The sequence below is a fragment of the Pseudonaja textilis genome, chromosome 1 (genome assembly GCF_049901715.1).
Source record: "Pseudonaja textilis isolate UNSWEBS1 chromosome 1, rPseTex1.2, whole genome shotgun sequence".
Lineage (NCBI taxonomy): Eukaryota > Metazoa > Chordata > Lepidosauria > Squamata > Elapidae > Pseudonaja > Pseudonaja textilis.
Genome location: NC_141990.1, coordinates 187,004,536 through 187,027,576, shown reverse-complemented (window position 1 = coordinate 187,027,576; position 23,041 = coordinate 187,004,536). Strand labels below are relative to the sequence as shown.

At 41.5% G+C, this 23,041-nt stretch overlaps 1 protein-coding gene across 3 annotated transcripts in view; it reads left to right on the top strand.

Moving 5' to 3' along the window:
- Nucleotides 1–23,041, top strand: part of MAP3K20 (mitogen-activated protein kinase kinase kinase 20) — a 119,466-nt gene that overhangs the window by 10,591 nt on the left and 85,834 nt on the right. Inside the window, exons 1-2 of one of the 3 annotated variants that reach the window (XM_087919934.1) lie at nucleotides 416–581; nucleotides 708–899. In XM_087919934.1, coding sequence (XP_087776060.1) covers nucleotides 741–899 — 159 coding nt within the window. In that variant the 5' untranslated portion in view covers nucleotides 416–581; nucleotides 708–740. Of the gene's footprint in view, nucleotides 1–415; nucleotides 591–707; nucleotides 900–23,041 lie in introns of those variants that run through there. The other 2 variants (XM_087919935.1, XM_026697045.2) reach the window with 2 other exon arrangements.

The following is a 23,041-nucleotide window of genomic DNA, read 5'->3' as shown; positions in this document are numbered from 1 at the left end:
TTGTGATTTGAATGAATATTTTTATGTCCCATTGATGAACAAGACACTATGATCCAGTTTAAGTATAAACCAAACTAAACTCTGACACAGTATTCATGTAGGGGTACACAAAAGGAGGGAAAGGGAGAGGGAGGGAGGGGAAGAGAGAATATAATTGCTTCCTTTTTCTGTAACTACAAATAAGCCATGAAGGAAGGAAAAAATGTATTTTGGTCAGTTACACTTAAAACTCCAAATCAAGCATTTATTCTTTAGCAAAGATTTGCAGCCAGGGTACTTGTTCTGGAAAGATGAGTGTTGTGCTAGATTCGTCAGGGACTTAGGTTGTGTATATTCAAGTGATTCAACAAAGATTCATGGCATAGCCTAGATTCCAAAGCTCCTAGGCAAGCTGCAAATATCCTTTCCCTTTGACAGCGTATGTCACTGTAAGGGAATTGGTCTGTCTTTCAATATGTGCCGGCACACATACAAGAACCTTTTCCGGTAGTGCTGTAGGATCTGAACATAGGAGGAAATGTGCTGTATATTCTAGTTGCTCCTCTACAAAAAAAAAATAGTTTGGGGACTTTGTACTGAAGGTATGCAATGTCAGTGTCACAGCTTTTTGTGTCAATAAGAACTTATTTTCATTGTGGTATAAAGGAAAGTTAAGAATTCAGTGACTCGTGACATCAGAAGTCTAATAGATGTTTTTTTCCTTACAGATCTTTTGGTGGTATATATATTGTCATTATGAGATGTTGTCTCTCGGTGCTTCATTTGTGCAAATTAAATTCGATGATCTGCAGTTCTTTGAAAACTGTGGCGGCGGAAGTTTTGGGAGTGTATATCGAGCCCGATGGGTATCTCAGGACAAGGAGGTGGCTGTGAAGAAGCTTCTTAAAATAGAAAAAGAGGTAAGGCCCTGAGCATTTATATATTTATGCTTTGAACTGGAAGTTATAGCCCCAGCTCTTCGTTTTCGCTGTTTCTGAGTTCTGTGCATGTGTTTTCTCCTTCAATTCTCAAGAATATAATACTGGGAAACTCTACTATTAACAAAAACCAGAAAACCATTTTAAAGTTGGATAGCCCAACTTTAGGATAGAATTAATCAAATAAAGTTAACATAGAATGTATTAAACTGTAAATATAAAAAACAATATGTTTATGAGTGGAGTAGAATCAAATCATTTTCGCTTCCTGATTTTTAAGCAGGTTGTGCCATGTAAATAAGATGCTCTATCCTTTTGCTAAAATAGGTACTGCTCCATAATTGGATTTTGGTACTCAGATATCAAGTTACTTGTCATGTTGGTTTTCGTGGGAATCACATGCTTTCTATTGGGACAATGTTGGTGTGCAACATTGTATTCCAGTCAGACTTGTATTTTTGGAAATGTGTTGTAATACTAATAGGCATTTCTCAGGAAAAATCTGTCCTTCCATTCTAAAGCAAGGCAATGCCGTTAACAATCCTGAATTTGACTGTCTTGAAAGAGGAGGAAATTGTAGTAGTGAATATTTCTTGACTTGGATAGGGTGGCGATGGGGCTCTGTGCATGTGTGTGGAAAGGGATATCAAAGTTCCTCCTTAGCAATAATATATGTAGGGCCGGTTCCTGATGCAGAGAGAATACTTCCACACTATGAAGAAAGTGGCTTTAATAGGAAGAATGTGAACTTTTAACATCTCAATCTTTTATTTCATGGCAGGGAAATAGCAATAGCAAGAGCACTTAGACTTATATACCGCTTTGTAGTGCTTTACAGCCCCCTCTAAGTGGTTTACAGAGTCAGCATATTTCCCCCAACAATCTGGGTCCTCATTTTACCCACCTCAGAAGCATGGAAGGCTGAGTCAACCTTGAGCCTGGTGGGATTTGCCAAATTGCAGGCAGCTGGCTGCAGCAGAAGTACCTTACGGTACTGCACTCTAACCATTGCGCCACTGAGGCTCTACTGATAGTAATAGTAGTCTTGACAGAAAATATTTTTATGTTATGGACAGTATTAAATCCACATTTCCAATGATTAGCCAGAGTAGTAGGCTCCAATTCAATATGATAAACCAAATCGATTAGTTCGAAGAGAGTAAAGCATTTATTTAGTTCGTAGTTACAACAGCACTGGAAAAAGTTACTTTGGACTGTTTTTGCATTGTTTTCACAACTGTTGTAACTTCCCCATGGTCGTGTGACTAAAATTTAGGTGCTTGGCAACTGGCAAGTTCTTACGACAGTTGCACTGTTCCAGGGTCATGTGATCCCCATTTGTGATCTTCCCAGCCAACTTCCAACAAGCAAAATGAAAGGGGGACGCCAGGTTCATTTAATGACCACATGATTCACTTAACAACTGCTGTGATTTGTCACAACTGTGGCAAAAAGGTTGTAAAAGGGGGTAAAACTTAGTTAACAATTGTCTTGCTTAGCAACAGAGATTTGGGGCTTGATCGTGTTTGTAAATTGAGCACTGCCTGTTGCAAATCAAATTACAACATTCTTATTAAATGTTCTCATTAAGTCAACATTCCCTTGGTTGTCTTGGAGAATTTAAGGAAAAAACAAAGTGGTAAACACAGTAAATCAGAGAAAATACAACAAAATCAAATTTTAAGTAGTCTTAATATCTATTTTGCCACATGTATAACAGCCAGTGCAAAACTCATTTTCTTTATTTCTTCTTTATTTCTTCTTTATTTGTAATTTATTTCTTTATTGAAAAAATTGATATGTTTGAAACTGAGAACAAGTATTTGAAATGTGGACTGTATGCTGAAGAAAATTCCTTTAAAATTTATATCAGCAATCTATTTCAGTTTTTATGAAACAATTGTTGTAATATAGGATAAAATAGTTATTATAGTAATAATCATAATAATTGTTATTATTATGATTATTTGTATTTCTCAGGATCAAAAGACCCCTTTGCTTGATATTTTGTTTTTATTATTTATTCATGATTAACATGTCTCCTGACTTTCTATCTTTATGGCATTCAAGACAGCTTAAATAATTAATGCAAATTCCAAAGATTAAGAATAAAAATAGTACAGTAAAATTCAAAGCAGTATTAGTAAATCCAATTCAATTGTCTACTGTCAAAAATTCTATATTCTTCTATAGAGATTTATTCTAGAGTAGGTTTAAATGAGTTCAGTGGAGCTTACTAACTGAGTAGAATAGAACTGCACCCCAAAGAATTAAAGGACCATATGTGATATTCCAGATTTTTTTTTCTTTTAATCCCTTGCATCAGGGCAGAGTTGGGGCAATTAAACAGAGCTGAGCATTTACTGGCCGGATGCTCTTCCTGACGCCTATGCAGAGTTCATAGCAGATATTTTCTCTTTGCGGCCAGAGAGAGAAATATCTCCTACTATCTACAATCAAACTCACAGCCTCCTGATTGAGAGTGAGAGAGTTCTACCTCCAGGCTGCAATGCCACTCACTTGACATTCCTGAATTAAACCACAATTTCTGTGCTCAATTGCAGGAGTTCCCAACCTTTCCAGCCTGGCATCCCAGCCTGATATGGGGCGGGGCTGTGTGAGTGGCAGACGCACACCGCTCCATTTGTGCAAGTGGTGCGTGCCCTCCACTCATGCCAATGGTGCTTCAGGCAGAAGCAGAGGGTGCTTGCATATGTGCAGGAAACTCCACTTGTGCGAGCAGCAGGCACTTGCACTCGTGGGGGATGCAGCTTTGTGCACCAGCACAGACACCCTCCTCTCGTGTGAGTGAAGCTTTGCATGCACGTGCGTGTTTGTTCACCACTCACATGAGTGGAGTGGAGCTTTCTCCCGCAGCCCGGTTTCGAACAGGCTGCTGCCCGGGGTTTGGAGACCCCTGCTTTATTGTGTGTTATGCAAGTAGACATCTGCTTGCACATTATGGCTTCTTTTTACTTTGCTTTCTCCTCTCCTTCCAAAATCTGCTTTAAGGTGGTCCCTCATTCAGTTGAAGGAATCATGCAGCCTAGCACAAAGACAACTAATTTTCACTTTGTTGTTTCTAAAAATATCTCTAAGTGAAATAGAACTATAATTTTCATTGCCTAAAGTAAGCAGTTCTTGTCATGTCTTTTCCTCCCTAATTCATAAATTAAGGGGCTTCACCTAGCCCTTTTCTGCTAATCTCAATAAAGCTGATCAGAGTACTATTTGGATAGAAGACCACCAGGAAATCTGAGGATTGAAAATTAGACAGGGAAGCCGAAAAAAAGTAGTAGTAACAAACTATGTCTATGTTGCTGATAAGAAATGTACATGCATAAGCCCATTAGGTGTCAAGACCAACCCAAGGAAATTCTTAGTGTTCCTATTTTAATTTAAAATCAGATTACAAATCTCTGTGTCCCTCGCAGACCTGAATATCCTCAAATTACTTGTGAAATTCAGCCTTAATATAATTCCATTATTAGTTGAAGGTTAATAATTTCATTTATGATTGGTTGTACATTTTTATTTTAAAATCATTGAGATGCCATTGCAATTCGTTTCCATAAATATACTTTTGCCAGTCAGTTTGGAGCCTGTTTCATTCTTGGAAAAATTTAATCAAAATGCTTTGCTTGTTGTTGTTTGTACTAGCAAATATAAGATTTATATGGACCATGGGAATTTCATGTGGTAATAGAAACATTTCATATTTTAGATAAATTGAACAGTTTTGTAATCTGAGAGTAGGGTAGTTGTATATATTGTTTGGGTTCTTGGAAGTGTTAGAATTATGTGTCTCTGGCATGTTTAATTTAATTTATAGCACATTGCCAAGAGATTCACACTAGCAGTTTATTCTGTTTATACAGTAGATTTGCAACAAGAAATTACAACTTAGGTATTCAGTCTATGGTGCAAAAAAAAAACCCAAGAATCTGGCAGTATTTTTTCCAACTAACTGATTAAAAGGTATAAGCTTTTGTGAGTTGCAGCTAACTTCATCACATACACAGAGTGACTAGACTGATGTAGGAGGGGAGATGGGGGCAAGAAAAGGCAAGAAGAAAAAAGTGTGGAGGAAAGATCAGGGAAGAGAGGTTGGTTGTGTAGAAACAGGCTATATGTGACACATGTTACAAGCACCTTGCTGGTTAATGATTTTAATATGTGAAAAACCCATTGTATTTGTTGAGAACCTGAGACCTTCTGAGATTGCCTGAAACCATGATGTATGACAGTTCAACAACTGCTTACTTAATGGTGCTGTTAAAGTCCAGCTAAAACAGTAACTTCGAAGTGTTCTGAAAGGTTAAAATACTTCGATATTATTTCAGTCTTGCTTGATTGGTGATGTCAGTCTTGTGTCCATTCTGTGCAGAGTTTGTTCCATTTCTCCTATGTAGAATCCATATGGGCATTGCTGCAGATGATGACTTCTAATCTTGTGGGTACACTAATTGTGGTTTGTCGTGGGACTATTTGGTGTAGATTTGGGGGCACAGTAGACATGTAAGGTTTTTGGAGAGGGAGAGCAGATCTTATGGTGAGAAATATCTGAGTTAACTTTTAATTAGATAACCTGAGACAGAGGTGTCAAACTTGTGGCCCGTGCATAACACTCTGGCTGCACCCACACCGGGTTTAGAAGGGGAAAAAGTCACGATATGTCATGTGACAATGTGATGACAGGAGTTTAACACCCTTGCCAAGAGATATTTTTGTGCAGAGTGATGGCAAGTACTAATGATAACTGAATGAATAAAGGATGAAATGTATGAGCAAAAATGCAGAATGAGTAAAAATGCAGTAAAGATAGAGTTGGGCATTGGGCCAATGGGTCCCCAAGTGCTCCTCCTATTTCTATTTTCTTGTTTATGTCTTCTCTGTTGGGTTGTGTCAGATCAAGAATATCTCATTCTCTTATACTCTTTTCCACTCACTGAAAGTTACTGGAAAGGCAACTGAGGAATTTCCCGGAAGCACAATGCTTGGCAGTGTTTCTCTCCCAACAAATGCTGAGATAATTGAAGTCCTCACCAATACTATATCATGTCTTGATCAAAGATTTGCAATTTGTTTTTGGAAGCATTTTCTCCATAGTTTTATTGAAGTAAGTAAATATCAACAATAGCATTGTTCCTGCATCCTTCCATTCATTTTAATCCACGTTTTTTAAGCACAGTGAAGTTAATTCATTCACAATTATATTTCCTCTTTTTATTGTTTCTGTTTCTTTTGAACAAATCTGCTACATTCCATTTTTGGGTGTCATTCCACCAAGTCTCCATAATACCTTTTAATATTTGCTTTTTTATTTTGAAAAGTCATTTTAATCATCTTTATTTTCTATATTCTAGGTTTTGGTACTGTATATAGACAGTAGTTTTAATTCATCTTGATCATGTTTTCCCATATTTCAGTGAAATATATGTTTGCGATCCTTGTCCATCACTGTACAGGTAGTCCTTGAGTTACAACCAGAATAGAACCTTTTCCATTATGGTTGTGAATCATAATGGTTGTAAAACAAGTAAGTTAGATGACCAGCCCAATTTTATGATGTTTTTTGTGGCAGTTGTTAAAGCCAATGTAGTGGTTGTAAGTATGAACCCATTGTTTGCTATCGGCAAGATTTTTCTGAAAACTAGAAATAACTGCTGGTTTTCTGCAAAACCGTTATAAATAATGTCACTTGACATTGCAAGTGGCCATAAATGCAGCGATAATTCAGTGCTTGAAATCTGGACACATGAATTCAGGCTGGGGCTTTCCCATTGGAACTTCAGATCTATGGTTATAAGTCCTCCTTTTCAGGTAACTTTTAACTTTGAACAGTTGCTAAATAATCAGTCATAAGCTAAAGACTACCTCTAAAGGAAATAAGACAGGAGGAGAACAGCAGTCAGATAATAGGACCAAGAAATTAATGTGACCAAATATCTTGGACAAGCCCTTCCACTGTTCCCAGAAGATAACATGAGGGAGGAGGAAGCAAATTAAATCTTGCAACCTATATAGCTTTATAGAGCTATAGAGCTGAAGAAGCTTCTTGGATGAGAAGCTAAACATCTTCAAAGAAAAACCAGAAAGCCCAGTTGGCTTTTGAATTAACACCTTTGGGACTGTATAGCTTTGATTTCTTAGTCTTGTCTACCTTATTGGGCTGACAATCATTCAGATCCAGAAACCAAATCTCCTAATTCCTCTAATTCATATAATTCAAGTTGTGTTCTTCCAGTCCAAAAGAAGTATATGTTTTAAAATAAGTATAAGCTGGAAAAATTTGTCTCATAACACAATAGAAAAAATTAGATGAAGATCCTACAGTTTCAAAGGTGGATGCTGGTTACATAGAAACATAAGGTCTTGAAATAATGGATAGCTTAGTAAGAAATATTAAAAAACCCGAGAAGATAAAAAGAGTTTGTAACTTAGCTTGATTCCTGGAGAACACTTCACAATAGTAGAGGTTCTGGTATAAGTAGAAACTTCTGAAGTCTTGGTGGGTCAAAGAGCAATCAGGTTTGGCTAAGCCCCAGAGGATTTTAGGATTTAAGTGGCTGAGAAATAAGTGCTTATAACCATTAGCATGAATGGAGCAATCTGTGTTAGCCAGCGAAGATTTATGGGACTGAGTGATATGCAGTTTAATAGTCATTTGGGGGAGAACAGAAATTATACCAAATATACACAATTCCCTAGCCCACCAGCTGACTTTGTCCTTTCCAAAAAGACAATAAGCTGCCAGATAAATTGACGTAGTCACAAAATGTCTGTTTACAACATCTAAGGCTGAGGAATATAGCTATGTGAGTAAATGGTTGAAGTTGCTGAAGTTTTCCCCACAAACCCTTCCTCCCAAAGTTACTGGAGGCTAGAGCAATTGATAGTACTCTGATTTAAAAATCACACTTAATTGCCCTCTGCTTCTTCACCAAGGCACTTTAGAATATTAGCTAGCACCAAAAAGTAATTCTAAAAATTCTGTTCACCCTTTTCATGGACAAAGTCTGTAAATCACATTAAAATATTTTACATAGGCTGGAATTTTACGTCAGCAGATAACCCAATTAATATGTTTTTGTATGTCTTTGTCTGATGTGCTCATAAAAGAATGTAGTGTTCCCTATTACTTATTTATATGACAGAATGTTTTAGACCAGTGGTGTCAAATTTGATTCCATTGAGGGCCTCATTAGGGTTGTGTTTGATCTCAGGGGGCCACGGTGGGCATGGCCAGCTTGAGGTCACTCGTGTCGGAGGCACCTGTGGTGGCCTGAGCGCTCTCCAGGGAAAGTGGGCCCCCGAGCTCTGTTTTCAGCTGTATGGCTTCCTGCAACCCTCTAGCAGCGAAAACAGAGCTTGAGAGGGCCGCTTGCAGCCCTCACGAGCTCCATTTGTGGCTGCAACAGCCTCTTGCAATCCTCTGTCACTAAAAATGAAGCTCAGGTAGGCTGCACGCAGTCCCCCGTGCCCCATTTTTGACCGTGACAGCCTCCTGCAGCCCTCCCCAGACTCCATTTTTGCTGGCAGAGGCACCATGGGCTGTTCCTTCACTGTTTCCAGGGCAGTCCCATGGGCCATATCTAAGCACCCCGTGGGCCAGATTTGGCCCGCGGGCCTTGAGTTTGACACCCCTGTTTTAGACTATACACGAAACTTGCTGGAACATGTAGTAGAGCGAGAACAATTAATCAATGGAACAGCTTGCCTCCCAGAGTTGTGGGTGCTCCATTGCTGGAGGTTTTCAAGAAAAGATTGGACAACCATTTGTCTAGGATACAATAAGGTCTCCTGCCTTGGGCAGGGGGTTGGACTAGAACAGGGGTGTCCAACTCAAGGGCCACAGGGTAGATCCAGCCCGCGGGGTGCTTAGAACTGGCCAATGGGGCCACCCTGGAAACAACAAAGAACCAGCCCATGGTGCCTCTCCCAATGAAAGTGGAGCTTGGCAGGGTTGCATGTGGCCCTCCCAGGATTTTTTTTCGGTCTCAACGGCCTCCTGCAGGCCTCTGACAGCAAACACAAAACTTGTGGAACTCCGTTTTTGCTGGAAGAGTTTTGCTGCAGGAGGCTGTTGCGGTTGAAAACGGAGCCCTGACCAGTGGTGTTGAGCTGGCCATGCCCATCCCCGGCCCCCTGAGGTCAAATATAACCCTGATGTGGCTCTCAATTAAATTTGAGTTTGACACCACTGGACTAGAAGACTTCCAAGGTCTTTTCCAGGCCTATGATTCTAATTTTTATATATTTAACCAAGGCGAAGAGACAGGAAAAAAGATTCTAGTAAAATAAACACAAAATAAGCTCAAAGTAAGTCATATGGCTGTGGCTAATTTATAAGTTTGTTGTGGCTACTTGAAACCCCATTGGGATTCCTCTAAAGATGAAACATGTCAAACATGGTATTATCTGAGCATTGTGTTGTGTGTTTGTGTGTATGTAATGTATGTGTATACACACATATACATAGATATATACATACCTACCTACATACATACATATGTACACACACACACACACACACATATCTTTGAATGCAGTGCATGCAGTATGTAAAGAGCCAGTATGGCATAGTAGTTAAGGCACCCGGTTAGGAATTATGATTTCTATCTCACTTTAGACACAAAACCAGCTGGTTGTTCAAAAGAAGGAAATAGTAAACCACTTCTGAAATCTTGTCTCCAAATTTTGTAAGGATTAGTCCTAGCAGTTACCAGGAGTCAGTACGGATTTGAAGGCACACAACAACGTGCAGTGTGTGTGTAAGGATATTTAGCTCCATTCCTCAACTGCTGTATATATGACTGGGTGCTTGCTTTGCATTAGGGAACAAGTCTGATTATCAATTTACTGGATTATTTCTATTATAGCCAGTTCTGTTTATCTTCTTACCAAAATCTTAGACCTGGCATGTCCTGCCTGTGGCCTGCAGGCCAAATGCAGCCCTGGATAGCTTGTAGGCAGCTAATGTGGCCTACAAGATCGTTAAAAAATCAATAAATTAAAGGATATTCTAATGGCCATTCTTTGTGAATGTTTAGAAAGTGATCATTCTGTGCTGATAAAAGCTAGGAACTAGACAAAATATTTGCTATCTTGAGCAAAATGTGTAGGGAAAAAAATTAAATGGAATAATAAATGCAGTTGCGACCTCACGAAGTTCCTCTGTGCTTACCCTTTCTACCATGTAAGCTGTGTCTGAAGAAAGTTTCCTTTTTAAGAGGGCAGCATAAACAGTTGTAAGGAAACATTGAGCACCTGTTTATGTTAACTGGGCAGTGAACAGATACAGAAAAAGGCTACCGCTTCGGTCACTCTTGTATAAATATACAATAGCAGGAATTGCTTCACAGGAACATGAATGTTTAGCAATGATTTAATGCAGTTCTGTATAGGATTACTGAAGTGAGATTATAATATAGAGAGAGATGGAAATATTTGATGATACCACTGTGGAGGAATGTTTGATAGATAAAATAACAAATGCAGCTAGTCCTCGACTTAACAATAGTTCATTTAGTGACCGCTTAAAGTTAAAGCAGCACCGAAAAAATGACTTATAACCACTTTTCACATTTATCACCATTGCAGCATCCCCATGGTCACGTGATTTACAGTCTGATGCCTGACAGCTGTCTCACATTTATGATGGCTGCAGTGTCCCGGAGTCATGTGATCTCCTTTTGCAACCTTCTGACAAGCAAAGTCAAATAGGGAAACCAGATTCAGTTAACAATCATGTAACTAATTTAAGAACTGCATTGATTCACTTAAAAACTGTGACGAGAAAAGTCATAAAATGAGGCAAAACTCACTTAACAACATAAATTTGGGGGCTCAATTGTGGTCGTAAGTCAAGGACTACCTGTATTGTCAGGGGGAAAAAACAGTATGTACACTGATTGGTAACTGGAAACTTCTTATGGACATTTTGCATAAAGATGAAAAAAAAAGAACTTGTGTCATAGCTTTGATTATTACATAGGATAGATTATAGTAAGAAGAATGTCCCTTTAGAGCAGAGGTCCCCAAACTTGGTAACTTTTAAGACTTGTGGGCTTCAACTCCCTACGCTGGCTGGAGAATTCTGGGAGTTGAAGTCCACAAATTTTAAAGTTGCCAAGTTTGGGGACCCCTGCTTTAGAGAAACAGGTGAAAATATGTTTTGTTTATAACTTCTGTGAAGAATATTGGAAACCACTTTTTCATATCTTTTTCCCCTCTCTTTTCTGTTTGTATTTATTTTTCTTTAACTTTTCTTTTCTTGTACTTTATGTTTTCTGTTTGACTTATTTCTTTTCCTTTTTTCTCTTACTCTACATTAGTTTGTTACAGTTTTTATCTTTTCTTTTTGAAAGTTTTCGTAAAATTGATGTAGAATAAATTAAAGAAGGAATGATGTAATGGAGGAATAGCCATATGTTAGTGTAGGTTAGTGTAAATATGATGCTACTGTTTTTGAAGAGATGCTATAAAACTTGGGTAGGGTAATTACACTGATGGAGGCAGATTCTCTGCCAACTTTTCAGTTTATTCTACTTTCTATGGTTTCTTTTCTGTCATTCCTTCATAGTTGCTGTTCTGAATAGAATAGAATAGAATAGAACAGAACAGAACAGAATAGTTTATTGGCCAAGTGTGATTGGACACACAAGGAATTTATCTTGATAAATAAATACTCTCAGTATACATAAAGAAAAGGTACATTTATTAAGAATCAAAAATCATAATGTACAACACTTAATGATAGTCATAGGGATACAATCAACAATCAAATCATGCTAGGAAACAGTCAATATAAATCGTAAGGATATAAGCGACAAAGTTACAGTCCTACAATCACAAGTGGGAGGGGATGGGTGATAAGGAGTGATGAGAAGATTAACAGTAATAGTAGTGTATACTTTATAAATAGTTGAACAGTGTTGAGGGAATTATTTGTTTAGCAGAGTGATGGCTTTCGGGGGAAAACTGTCCTTGTGTCTAGTTGTTCTGGTGTGCAGTGCTCTATAGCGTCGTTTTGAGTGAAGGAGTTGAAACAGTTTATGTCTGGGATGTGAGGGGTCTGTAAATATTTTCACAGCCCTCTTTTTGACTCCTGCAGTATACAGCTCCTCAGTTGAACGCAGGTGGGTAGTAATTGTTTTTTCTGCAGTCCTAATTATCCTCTGGAGTCTATGTCTGTCTTGTTAGGTTGCAGAACCAAACCAGACAGTTATAGAGGTACAGATGACAGACTCAGTCGTTCCTCTGTAGAACTGTATCAGCAGCTCCTTAGGCAGTTTAAGCTTTCTGAGTTGGTGCAGAAAGAACATTCTTTGTTGTGCTTTTTTGATGATGTTTATGATGTTAGGTGTCCTTTTTAGGTCATGTGATATAGTAGAACCTAGAAATTTGAAGGTCTCTACTGTTGATACTGTGTTGTCTAGTATTGTAAGATGTGGTATCATACACTTCTTTAACAATTTAGATTAATTCAAGATTAATTAAAAATGTAGGTTAATTAATTACACTCCAGTTACAATTATTCCAAAGAGGGCAGTGGAACTCAACTTGAGATGGATTCTGGAGCAGCAAGATTTTAGTTTCAGCAAAACATATTGCTAAATAATTATGACAAATGTGTATGTTAATACAATAGTGCACATTCAACATCAAAGAAAGGAAGAGCAATGGACAGGCAAGTGAGAAGCATAAGACTGCCTCAGGAATTAGTAAAGCCCATTTATTTTCATACAGCACATGCATTTTCATTAAAAAAAATCAAATGTGATTTTTGTATAGTGCATTGTATAGCAACAGAGTATGAACTATGGTACCAGATTGTGCTACCATCTTGAATTAGGTTCAGCAGTGTATGAACAAAATACTCAGGCATGAATAACTACATTTGCTACGTCAAATAGCATATGATATTAAATTGTTACTTTTTTATTACTGTGATTGACAATGTAATCTAAATTATTTAAATGTACACATCCAATTTTTGTCATTGCTTTACCTGGTGTCACCATAGTTGAACAAGGAGAGATTTAACCTGGAAATAAGGAGAAACTTTCTGACAGTGAGAACAATCAACCAATGGAACAGCTTGTCCTCGGAAGTTGGGCGTTGGTAGAAGGTACCGTGAACGCTCTTTCTATCTATGCTGCAAGAGAGCCCAGGATGGGTTGACTCCTTCCTATGATGTCATTTAGCTGAGTCTGTACTAAGATATAAAAGCCAGCCCCTGGGAGAGACCACAGCTTTGGTGAAGATATTTGACAGACTGAAAGGTGTCTCTGAAAGCACAAAATGAATATAGTAATACATCTTACCCTCTCCGGACGAATCAAGGGAGGGGCTGGGCTCTCTTGCAGCATAGATAGAAAGGGCGTTCACAGTAACTTGTACCAACGCCCATTCTCCTCCATGCTGCATCGAGAGCCCAGGATGGGACATACCATGCATGTCCACGGGCAGGTCCTCGTCCGGCTCATCACACCGACTGTGGAACCACTTGTTGAAGCACCCGTCTGCTGAAGGCTGCAGTCGCTGAGGCAAAGGCATCCAGACGGTAGTGTCTGACGAAAGGAGATGGGGATGTCCACGTGGCCGCATGATAGATCTCCTCCAAGGATGCTTGGGTTGCCCAGGCAGCAGAAGTGGCCGCACTTCTGATAGAGTGCGCTGTCAGACCTCGGGGAACCAGAAGGGCTGCAGCTTTGTAGGCCTGCTCAATGCAAGACCAGACCCACCTGCTAATAGTAGGAGAAGAAGCCTTGCGCCCCAAGTGAGAAGGGGAAAGGAAACAAACATGGCTTCTGAGTTCCTGAAGGAGGAAGTGCGCTTAATGTATATTCTAAGAGCCCTTCTTACGTCTAGCGTGTGCCACTGCAGCTCTAAGTCATGGTGCGGGAGAGGACAGAAGTCAGGCAACACAGTGTCCTGGGACCTGTGAAACCAGGTGTTAACCTTCAGAATAAATGAGGGGTCCAGATGGAGAACAACCCTATCATCATGAAAGGAACAAAGGTCCTCTCTGATGGAAAGAGCAGCAAGCTCGGAAACCTTTCTGGCAGAAGTGATGGAAACAAGGAACACTACCTTCAGGGTCAGGAAATGGAGAGACACTGTTCTAAGGGGTTCAAAGGGGGGCTTTGTAAGGGCATTAAGGACCAAATGAAGGTCCCAGGAAGGATACCTCTGAACCACCGGTGGGTGGAGGTTGGAAGCCCCTTTCATAAACCTCCTGACTGAAGGCTGATGGGATAAGGAAGGAAGCGAACCCCATGAAAGAACTGAGGAGAGGGCCGCAACCTGCCTGCATAAGGTGTTGGGGGTCAAACCTTTCTCCAGCCCACGCTGAAGGAAGCTAAGAACTTCTGCCAACTGGGCTGAAGCAGGAGAAAGACCCTCCCTGAGGCACCATCGGGAAAAAGTCTTCCGGGTGGCATCATAGATGCGCCTTGTAGAAGATTTGTGAGACGCCAGGATAGTGAGGATGACCCTTTCTGGAAGATCAGCCTCCTCTAACTGCTGCCGCTCAAGTGCCACATGGTCAGCTTGAACCACTGGGGCTCTGGGTGGAGCAGGAGCCCCTGGTGAAGGGAGGTTAAATTAGGAGAAGCCACAGATAGGTTGACCAGGTCCGCAAACCAGGGCCTCCTTTGCCAATAGGGTGCCAGGAGGAGGAGCTCCGCTCATTCCTCCAACATCTTCCGAATTACTGCCGGAATGATGGGAAGCAGGGGAAAGGCATAAAGGAGACCCTTGGGCCATCTGCACCGAAGAGCATTGGTTCCCTCCGCTCCCTGGCAAGGAAACCTGGTGAAGAATCTGGTGACTTTGGCGTTTTGAGGAGTGGAGAACAGATCCACCTCCGGTGTTCTGAATCTGAGGGAAAGCTCCCTGAATAGAGATGGAGGAATGGACCATTCTGCTTGGTCGACTAGGCTCCTGCTGAGCCAGTCGGCCTGGGAGTTGTTGACCCCAGAGATGTGGTCCGCCGAGATCGACAACAGGTGTTTCTCTGCCCATAACCCCAACCGTAGAGCCTCTCTCATGAGGGCTTTGGACCTCGTCCCCCCTTGCCGGTTGACATGAGCCTTTGCGGCCATGTTGTCCGTAAGGACTAGAACATGAGAGCCAGTCATTGAGTGCCTGAAATGCTTGAGAGCCAAAAAATGGCTCTGAGCTCTAGCCAATTTATGGGAAGGGTCTGCTCTGACCTGGATCAAACACCCTGAGCTATCTGGCCCTGCATATGGGAACCCCAGCCCAGGAGGCTGGCATTGGTGGTTATCACTAGCCTGTCTGGGTCCCTTAACAGGAGTCCCCTCCAGATTGACAGGGAACACCACCAATTGAGAGATCTCTGGATTTGCGGTGGGAGCGGGACCCTGATGGATGAGTGGCTGGTTCCTGCTCATTGATAGGGAAGCAGGAACCATTGGAGGGGTCAGGAGTGGAGCCGAGCCCACAGGACAATGCCAATACAGGAGACCATCTTTCCCAGAAGTTTGGACAGCAGCAACAGGGGGACAGTTTGATGTTGCTGGGTCTGGCTGATGACCTCTGCAAGGCTCTTTCCATGAGCTGGGGACAGGAAAACCCAACACGACATATCACCGACTGCTCCCAAGTGTTGCAATTTGGTTGTGAGAGAGAGTTGTTTCTTTTTGGTGTTGATGGAAAATCTGTGGCTCTGGAGATATGACAGGGTAATTTGCAGATCCTGATGAGCCGCATGGATGGAAGAGGACAGAATCAAAATGTTGTCCAAGTAGCATTGGATCCTCACTGGAACAGAATGCAGAGATGCCATCAATGCTGCCAGAACTTTTGTGAAGACCCTTGGAGCTGATGAGAGGCTGAAGGGAAGTGCTTGATACTGGTAATGGGTATTCTGATAACAGAAATGGAGAAACTGGCGATGATGAGGCCCAATGGGGATGTGGAGGTAAGCCTCAGTGAGATCAATGGAAGAGAGGAGGTCGCCCTCCTGAACGCTCTCTAAAATAGAACGCAGTCTGCATTTTAAATCGCCTGTATTTTACAAATTGGTTGAGAAATTTTAGATCAAGGATGGTTCGCCACCGTCCCGAGGCTTTGGGAACGATGAAAAGGCGAGAGTAAAGCCCACGTCCCCGTTGAGAGGGGGGAACAGGTTGAATAGCCCTGATTTCAAGAAGGTGCTGAATGGCCTGATTCATGAGGGCTTGCCTTGAAATGTCCCGAGAGACAGGACAGCTCAAAATTTTTTCTGGGGGTGGCGTTAGAAAGTCCAATTGTAACCCTGACCTAATAGTGCTGAGCACCCAGGCATCCTTCTTTGGAGGCAAAGAAGGCTAGGCGACCTCCGATGGGTGGGGAGAATGAGGGATTACTTAGAGCGACGGAACGAACGACCCCCTCCCCCCCAAAAGGGCCGTTTACCAGTAGAAGGTTGTTGCCTGCCAGATGTTTCCGCCCGTTGGTCTTGGTGTTGGGAGTACGGCCTCTGAGAGCGGGGGAAGCAAGATGAGGTCTCCGCTCGGAAGGCAGGAGGGCGATAAGGAGCAGGGCAATAGTCGGCTTTCTTCCCAGAGGAAGAGATAATTTTACGTTTATCTCTGGTTTCGATAAGATAAGGTTCCAGAGCATCGCCAAAAAGCTTATCTTCTACGAATGGAACTGAAGCCAGCTTCCATTTTCGGCGTGACTCCGCCTGCCAGTTTCAGAGCCATAAAAATCTTCTTGCTGCTACAGAAGATGCCATGGCCTTGGATGCAAATTTGGTGGAATTGAGAGTGGCATCTGCAGTGAATTGCACCGCTGTGATAATCTTATTAAGGTCTTGGTGAGACCGAAGGTCAGAAGCAGGCAATCTATTCTGAGTTGGCGCAGCCACTGTATGGATGCCCTCATGAAAAAGGATGCTGCTGTTGAAGCCCGAACAGCCCATGCAGTGGCCTGGTGATTGCGCTTGAGGGTCTGTCTGGAACATTTATCATCTGGTTTCAGGATATTTTCTGGCTCCGTGGGAGTGCCAGAAGATGAGAACAAGGCCAGAACTGGAATGTAAACAGAAGGCACTGCCAGGGCATTGTCCAGAGCTGCGCCGACATTGTAGAAATGCTTATCCAAAGAAGATGAGTGAGGACCTGCCGAAGGGGAAGCGCACTGTTCCTTGACCATGGGAGAAGGCAAAACCTCTGCATACACTACAGGCTTGGAGAAGAGCGAATCCCCTTGGCTAGAGGGATTTCCTTGTGGCTCGGGAGCCACTTCCTCTGGTGACAGCTTGGCAGTGACCAAAGCCTTGCTGAGTAATGGCCTGAAGAGAGTAGGTTTGAAGACCAATGCAGAGGATGTCTGCTCTGGGTGAGAATCCTCTTCCTTTGGAAGATTTTGGTCATAAATCTCGCCCTCTTCACACACTGAATGAGAGGAGTAACTGTGTTCAGATGGTGAAGGCCTTCCCTCCTCATCAACCTCCTCCCATTCTGGTAGAGAAGAATGGACCTGAGGTCCTGGGGCCTGTGTAAATCAGGGTGATGAGGCAAGGAACTTATAGATTGAGAAGGGAGAAGGGCCTGAACCTTTTCCAGAGGTTGAAGAATTTGCTTGAAGCCTTCAGCCAATCCCTGCCTAATGGCCAATGAGACAACATCTGGGATATCCCCTGGTCTATGCTCAAAGGTAGAGGCAGAAGGCCAAAGGCCTGCTGCTCTGGGAGTGAAGGTAGCTTCAGGCCTAGATTGAGGAGAGGTTCAAGGCCTGGAGGGAGAGGGAGGAGCATAGGGCTCAGAAGCCTGTTGGAAATAAGGCACAGATCTGTTGAGATCCTGACGATCTGATTGTACCGCAAGAACCTCAGGAGACCAGGATGGAGGATGGAAAGGCTCATAGATAACTTCTCCTCCCTTGGGAGGGCTTGGTTGGGGCCCACGAGTATCACCTGAAACATGCTGTAGTTGCACTCCCTTCTGTTGAATAGTTCTGTTGAATTGCCTCTCTAGAGCTGCATGTCTGCGCTTCTCTGCCCTCAACTCAGCCTGAGTTGCCTTCTTAGGGGCTAGAGCCTTAGCTTTGATTTTAACAGCCACCTCCCTCTGGACTGATTGGGTGCATTGCCTACATCTTTTTCTCTTATTGGGCTTAAGAGACTGTTTCACTGGGGTGGGGGGGAAGCTCTGCCTGAGCCTTATCTTGCTCCATTTGTAAAATAAAGGCTCTTGCATTAGAAAGAAACTGTTTATAATTTTTTATGAAGCCCTTTAGGGTATAAAATGGCCCCCAGGCTTACAAAATGGCCGCTCACCTCGTGGTGGAAGGCTTCAATCCAAGATGGCTGCTGACTAGGGGAAACAGGCTCCAAAATCGAAGAATCGCTCCTTAGGCCATAAAGAGCCCCGAGCGAAGTCAGCAAAGGAAAATGCAGACACTGGCCACATGATCAGCTGGCTTGCGCTCTTATCGGTTTGCCGATCATTTTTTACGATCGCTCAAACCTGCAGGTTTAGGGGAGGTCCACAGACGCTGCCCAGCTTGCCTGTACAGAGCTCTGGTAATGCTGCTCCCAAAGTTGCAGGAGAGAGAGCCCTGCTCTCCTGGAAGCGCAGCTGTCCAGATCCCAGGGAGCCGCTTGAAGCGAGGAAAAAGTACCAAAGAGAACTGCTGAGAACTGCTGAGTGTTATCTAACAGAAGCTTTCAGAGACACAGCTACTGACTGAAAGGAGCTGAGTCAAAAGCTGGGGTCTTTCCCGGGGGCTGGCTTTTATATCTTAGTACAGACTCAGCTATGACGTTATAGGAAGGAGTCAACCCATCCTGGGCTCTTGATGCAGCATGGAGGAGAATGTGGGAGTGCCATCACTTGAGACTTTCAAGAAAAGATTGGACTGCCATTTGTCAGAAATGGTGTAGGGTCTCCCGCTTAGGCGGGGGTTGGACTAGATGACCTACAAGGTCCCTTCCAACTCTGATTATCTGTTTTTTTTTTAAATCTGTTTTAATTCCCTCCAGCATGGCAAGAGTGTGCAGTGCAGTCCCAACACACTTGGGAGAGGTGATGGGCTGGGGAAGGCTGAAGTATAGTGAGTTTACCTTGGATGATAGCCAAGGAGGGGAGGAAAGATGCCTGAGAGCTTAAATTGTTTTACGCATTACGTGGATGGTCCGTGCGATCATTTTTATTTTTAATTGTAAGAGAGATGCTATGGAAACAGGATCTGCTCTGCAAATGAGAGTGGCTGGTTGGAGGGAAAAAGTCTTTTGGAACAAATGGCACTTCATTGGATCACAGCTTTAACAGTCATTTTTAAATACAATGACTCTCCCTCATTAATTAACCCCCCCCACTTTTTTAAAAAAAAAAGAGGGAGGAGGGAGAGAGAGAGAGAGTTACTGATAGCTATTCTCAAAGGCAAGGCTAATATTATTCTGTATCATCTTTTACAGATCTGGATTTTTTCTTCTTCTTTTTTAGCTCAATGTTTAGAACTGCTAAAAGATGTCAGGGTAGAGAGGGCACCGCATTGCCGTTTCTGCCCCTTTCCAATTATACATTCATCCCCAAAAGTACAAAGCAAAAACACAATTGTTCTTTATGAATCGTAAACTAGGTTTTTTTGCCCTTAAATTGGCATTTTGAACTACGTTCACTTGTAGTGCAAAAGGGTAAAGGAAGGAGCCAAAGGATGGGGAAAAAAACGAGTGATCTTTTGAATAGCCCAAGTTCAATCTTTAAAACAAAAACTGATATATATTTTTTTTGCTCACTGATGTGCTCCACAGCCACTTACTTCTTATCCTGGAAAACTTGAAAGAGGAAGTAAAAGGTGACCCAAATCACAGTTCTTTCGACAGAAGAAATTCAGCTGTTTTGAACACTTACAATGAAAGGAAGTGGTTTCCCTAATTATATGAACTATGTGAAAGCTCTCAGAATAGCTTTTCCTCCCCAGGATTCTTTGCACTTTAGAAGTTTGCATAAAAGCTCACATGGAGACTTGGATGCAAAGTGTTTGATTCAATTTTATTAGGCAGAAGTGTACCTACATTCTTAATGTTCGGCTTAACAGTTGGTTAGATTTGGACCACAATCAGATTTAGATGATAGATTTCTGTCTCATGCCTTTTAAACATTTCAGCACTTTGCTTTATTTCCAAATACCTCTTTGAAACGAGCTGTGGAGAGAGGGGCTTAAGCTCTTTGTCAGCTTTTCAGTAAAATTTCCCTCCTTTTGGCTTGATTTGATAATAGGGAATTCTGTGAAATAACATTTGTTATTTCTACAGCACTTCAGAGAAGGAGAAAAATGAAATCTTACTTTTTAGCCCAGGGTAAAAAAAAAAAACCAACGACCTGTGATAAACTATACATTGTAGATTTGAACACGGCGATTTACTTATTTGAAAATGTTGAGATTCTTTTCATGAACACACTACTAATTTATTGGTTCTTTTTTATTTATTCATAGACATTCTTTTTTCTGTGCATGAAAAATACTTTGGGAAAGAACACCAAATGATCAAAACAGTCATATTCTAAAATAAAATAATAAAAACTACCATCCTGATTAAAACTGATGTATTTGTTGTATCCTTACTTTTTTATTTCCTCCATTTCTATTCTATCCATTTTTTCAAATTTCACACTAGCTGATCACATTGTCAGCTACATTTTTTTAAAGCTTCTGTAAGAATGGTCAGTAAAAATGTTTTTTCTTCTTAAAACAATATTAACATGAGACTGTAGGAATATTATTTATTCTGCAAACCTCTTTCCATTTACCTGAATATGAAGCTCATTGGATTCAGTAGGCTTTCCCAATGATCATGGAGAGGATTTCATTCTTCAAGTTTGACATCGTTTTCTGTGCAATGACATCATAGAGGATTTATGCAGCTATATGGAAATAGAAATAGTATGTGATATTCTGTTGTATTTCTCATGTTGCAGTTTAATTTTTCACATGGATTAAGTCAGTCTAAAGATACACACAATGGTGTTGATATATCTGAACATGTTATCAGAAATGTATGCAAGGTATAGAACAGAATGTGTTATGTATTTATATAGCTATCTGTAAAATATGACCCTTTACTCGGATTAATTTAAGATAATAAATATATATTCAGTTGAATTCTGTGCCAAACGGAAAGTAGGGAAAACACTTCTACCTCTTCTCTCATCTTCTCTTCCTGATGGTTGCTGCTGGATTTGATATCTGTAAGTTTTAGAAGTAATGGATATGCATGTGATTGTTTGTGGGAATGACCATGAGAGACAGGGCAAAGGGATACAATCAAGGGAACAGTCAACCAAAAGGAGGCTTAGCCCAAAGCAGAAATGTGGCTAGGGCAAGAGGCTCAGCAGAGACCTTCCCAAAGTTTTTTGGCTGTAAAGGAAAAGGGAGAACCAATTTGAGACTTGCATGATTCATGCTAGCTTTATGAGGTAGACCGGACAGAAAATGCAACCAGATCAGCTAGTTCTACTTTATTGTAAGGTAACATTAATCTCATAAGTCTGATAGTATTCTCTCCAACGAGCCCTGTGATCATAAACCGTAGTATGTAACTACAAACAGATCTTAATTTACCTTAGAATATTTTGAGCAGTTTTAATACAATTTAAACCCCCACTACTTGAGCTCCCCATGCTTCTTAAAATTCCTTGCTAGTGAGAGTTTATCATTGTCAGGAATGATTGATTGACCCTTTATGCATGGATTGCCAAAAATAATTATTGTAAAATATTTGACAGGTAAATCCTCACCTGATTTGCAGCCATGTTTCTTGATAGTTGCTGTTTGATAACAAAAAATAATAATAATAATAATTCTGAGTCTTTGTCTGTGATACAAACTTTGCATTTTCTCATGTTTTACATAAATTATACTTGATTGTTAATATTGCATTACACTAAATATGTATTTAGTAATTATATTTTCCCATTATTATATTGCTACAAGTATTTCAATAAAATAAAAATATCAGATATAAAAATGTTGTAATAATGAATTGTTCTCTCCCTTGCTAATGAAGCCTGCAATTATTTTGCACATGACCATGTATTAAGGTCATGAATACATTGCATTGTGTCAAAGAATGAGAGGAAGCTACATTCACAGGATTAAGATAAATTGTACTATTTTAGTATTTTACTAATAGAGAGGATCCTAACCAAAACTACAGCTAAAACCCACATACCACAGGATCTATAAGTCTCTACCAGAAATATAAATCTCAGGCCAAGGTATGTAGAATGGTTCTAAATCATTGCACAATCCGTTTTCCACAGATCATGCAAATGCTGTAGTAAGCTGAATCAGTTGCATAATCAAACATTGATTTCTCCCTCGAGCTGCTCGGATCATCCAGAGAGTGGGAGGTGCTCCAGTCTGTGTCTGTGTAGGCTGAGCTTAATTACTGAGGAACGCTCCGCCCTCTGTCACGTGGTCCCTTGTAGCGTTCCCCAGTTTTATGCTCAGCCTTCGCAGAGTTAGGCTGTGTGTTTTGATTGTGCTTTCCACTCTTTGGCTGATTCAAGCAGGATAATATTTCAATTACAGGTTTGATTTCAGTTTATTATTTCCTTAGCCTCTGCGCATCTGTGGGTGTCTTGAGACTTAGGGGTGTGCATTTTCGCCCCCAGGGGGCTGAGCGGGCGGCTTAGCAGCGCTCAGCGCTACCCCCCCCTGCCATTTATTTTCTTTCCGTTCCTGCCTTGCCGTCCTTGTGCGTTTCTAGAGGTCCAGAGCCTTTTATTCTGGTTTTCCCCCCACTAACGCCAATTGCCCAGACAGAGGCGATTTCAGCGTCCTCGCCCTCGTGGCTTGCAGGACGCACCCGCCCTGAGCGGCCCGCTTCGTTTTTTGCTTTCGATTTCCAGGCGGCCGCCATTTTGGGCTCCGCCTCGTGGCCGGGCGCCATTTTGCAGGCCTCCTATTGCTGCGACGATCTGCTGGCCCTAGCCTTAGGCTCCCAGGCCTAGTAGGGCTGATCTCTCTATCTCCCTCTCCCCTCAAAAGGGAAAAAAACTGTACTTCTTTTATTACTTGTTGGTGTAAGTGTTGGCTCCCGCAGCAGAACTCAGGGCGGGGAAGTAGAAAAGCAGCCACTCCCTCCCTGAGGGGGGGCA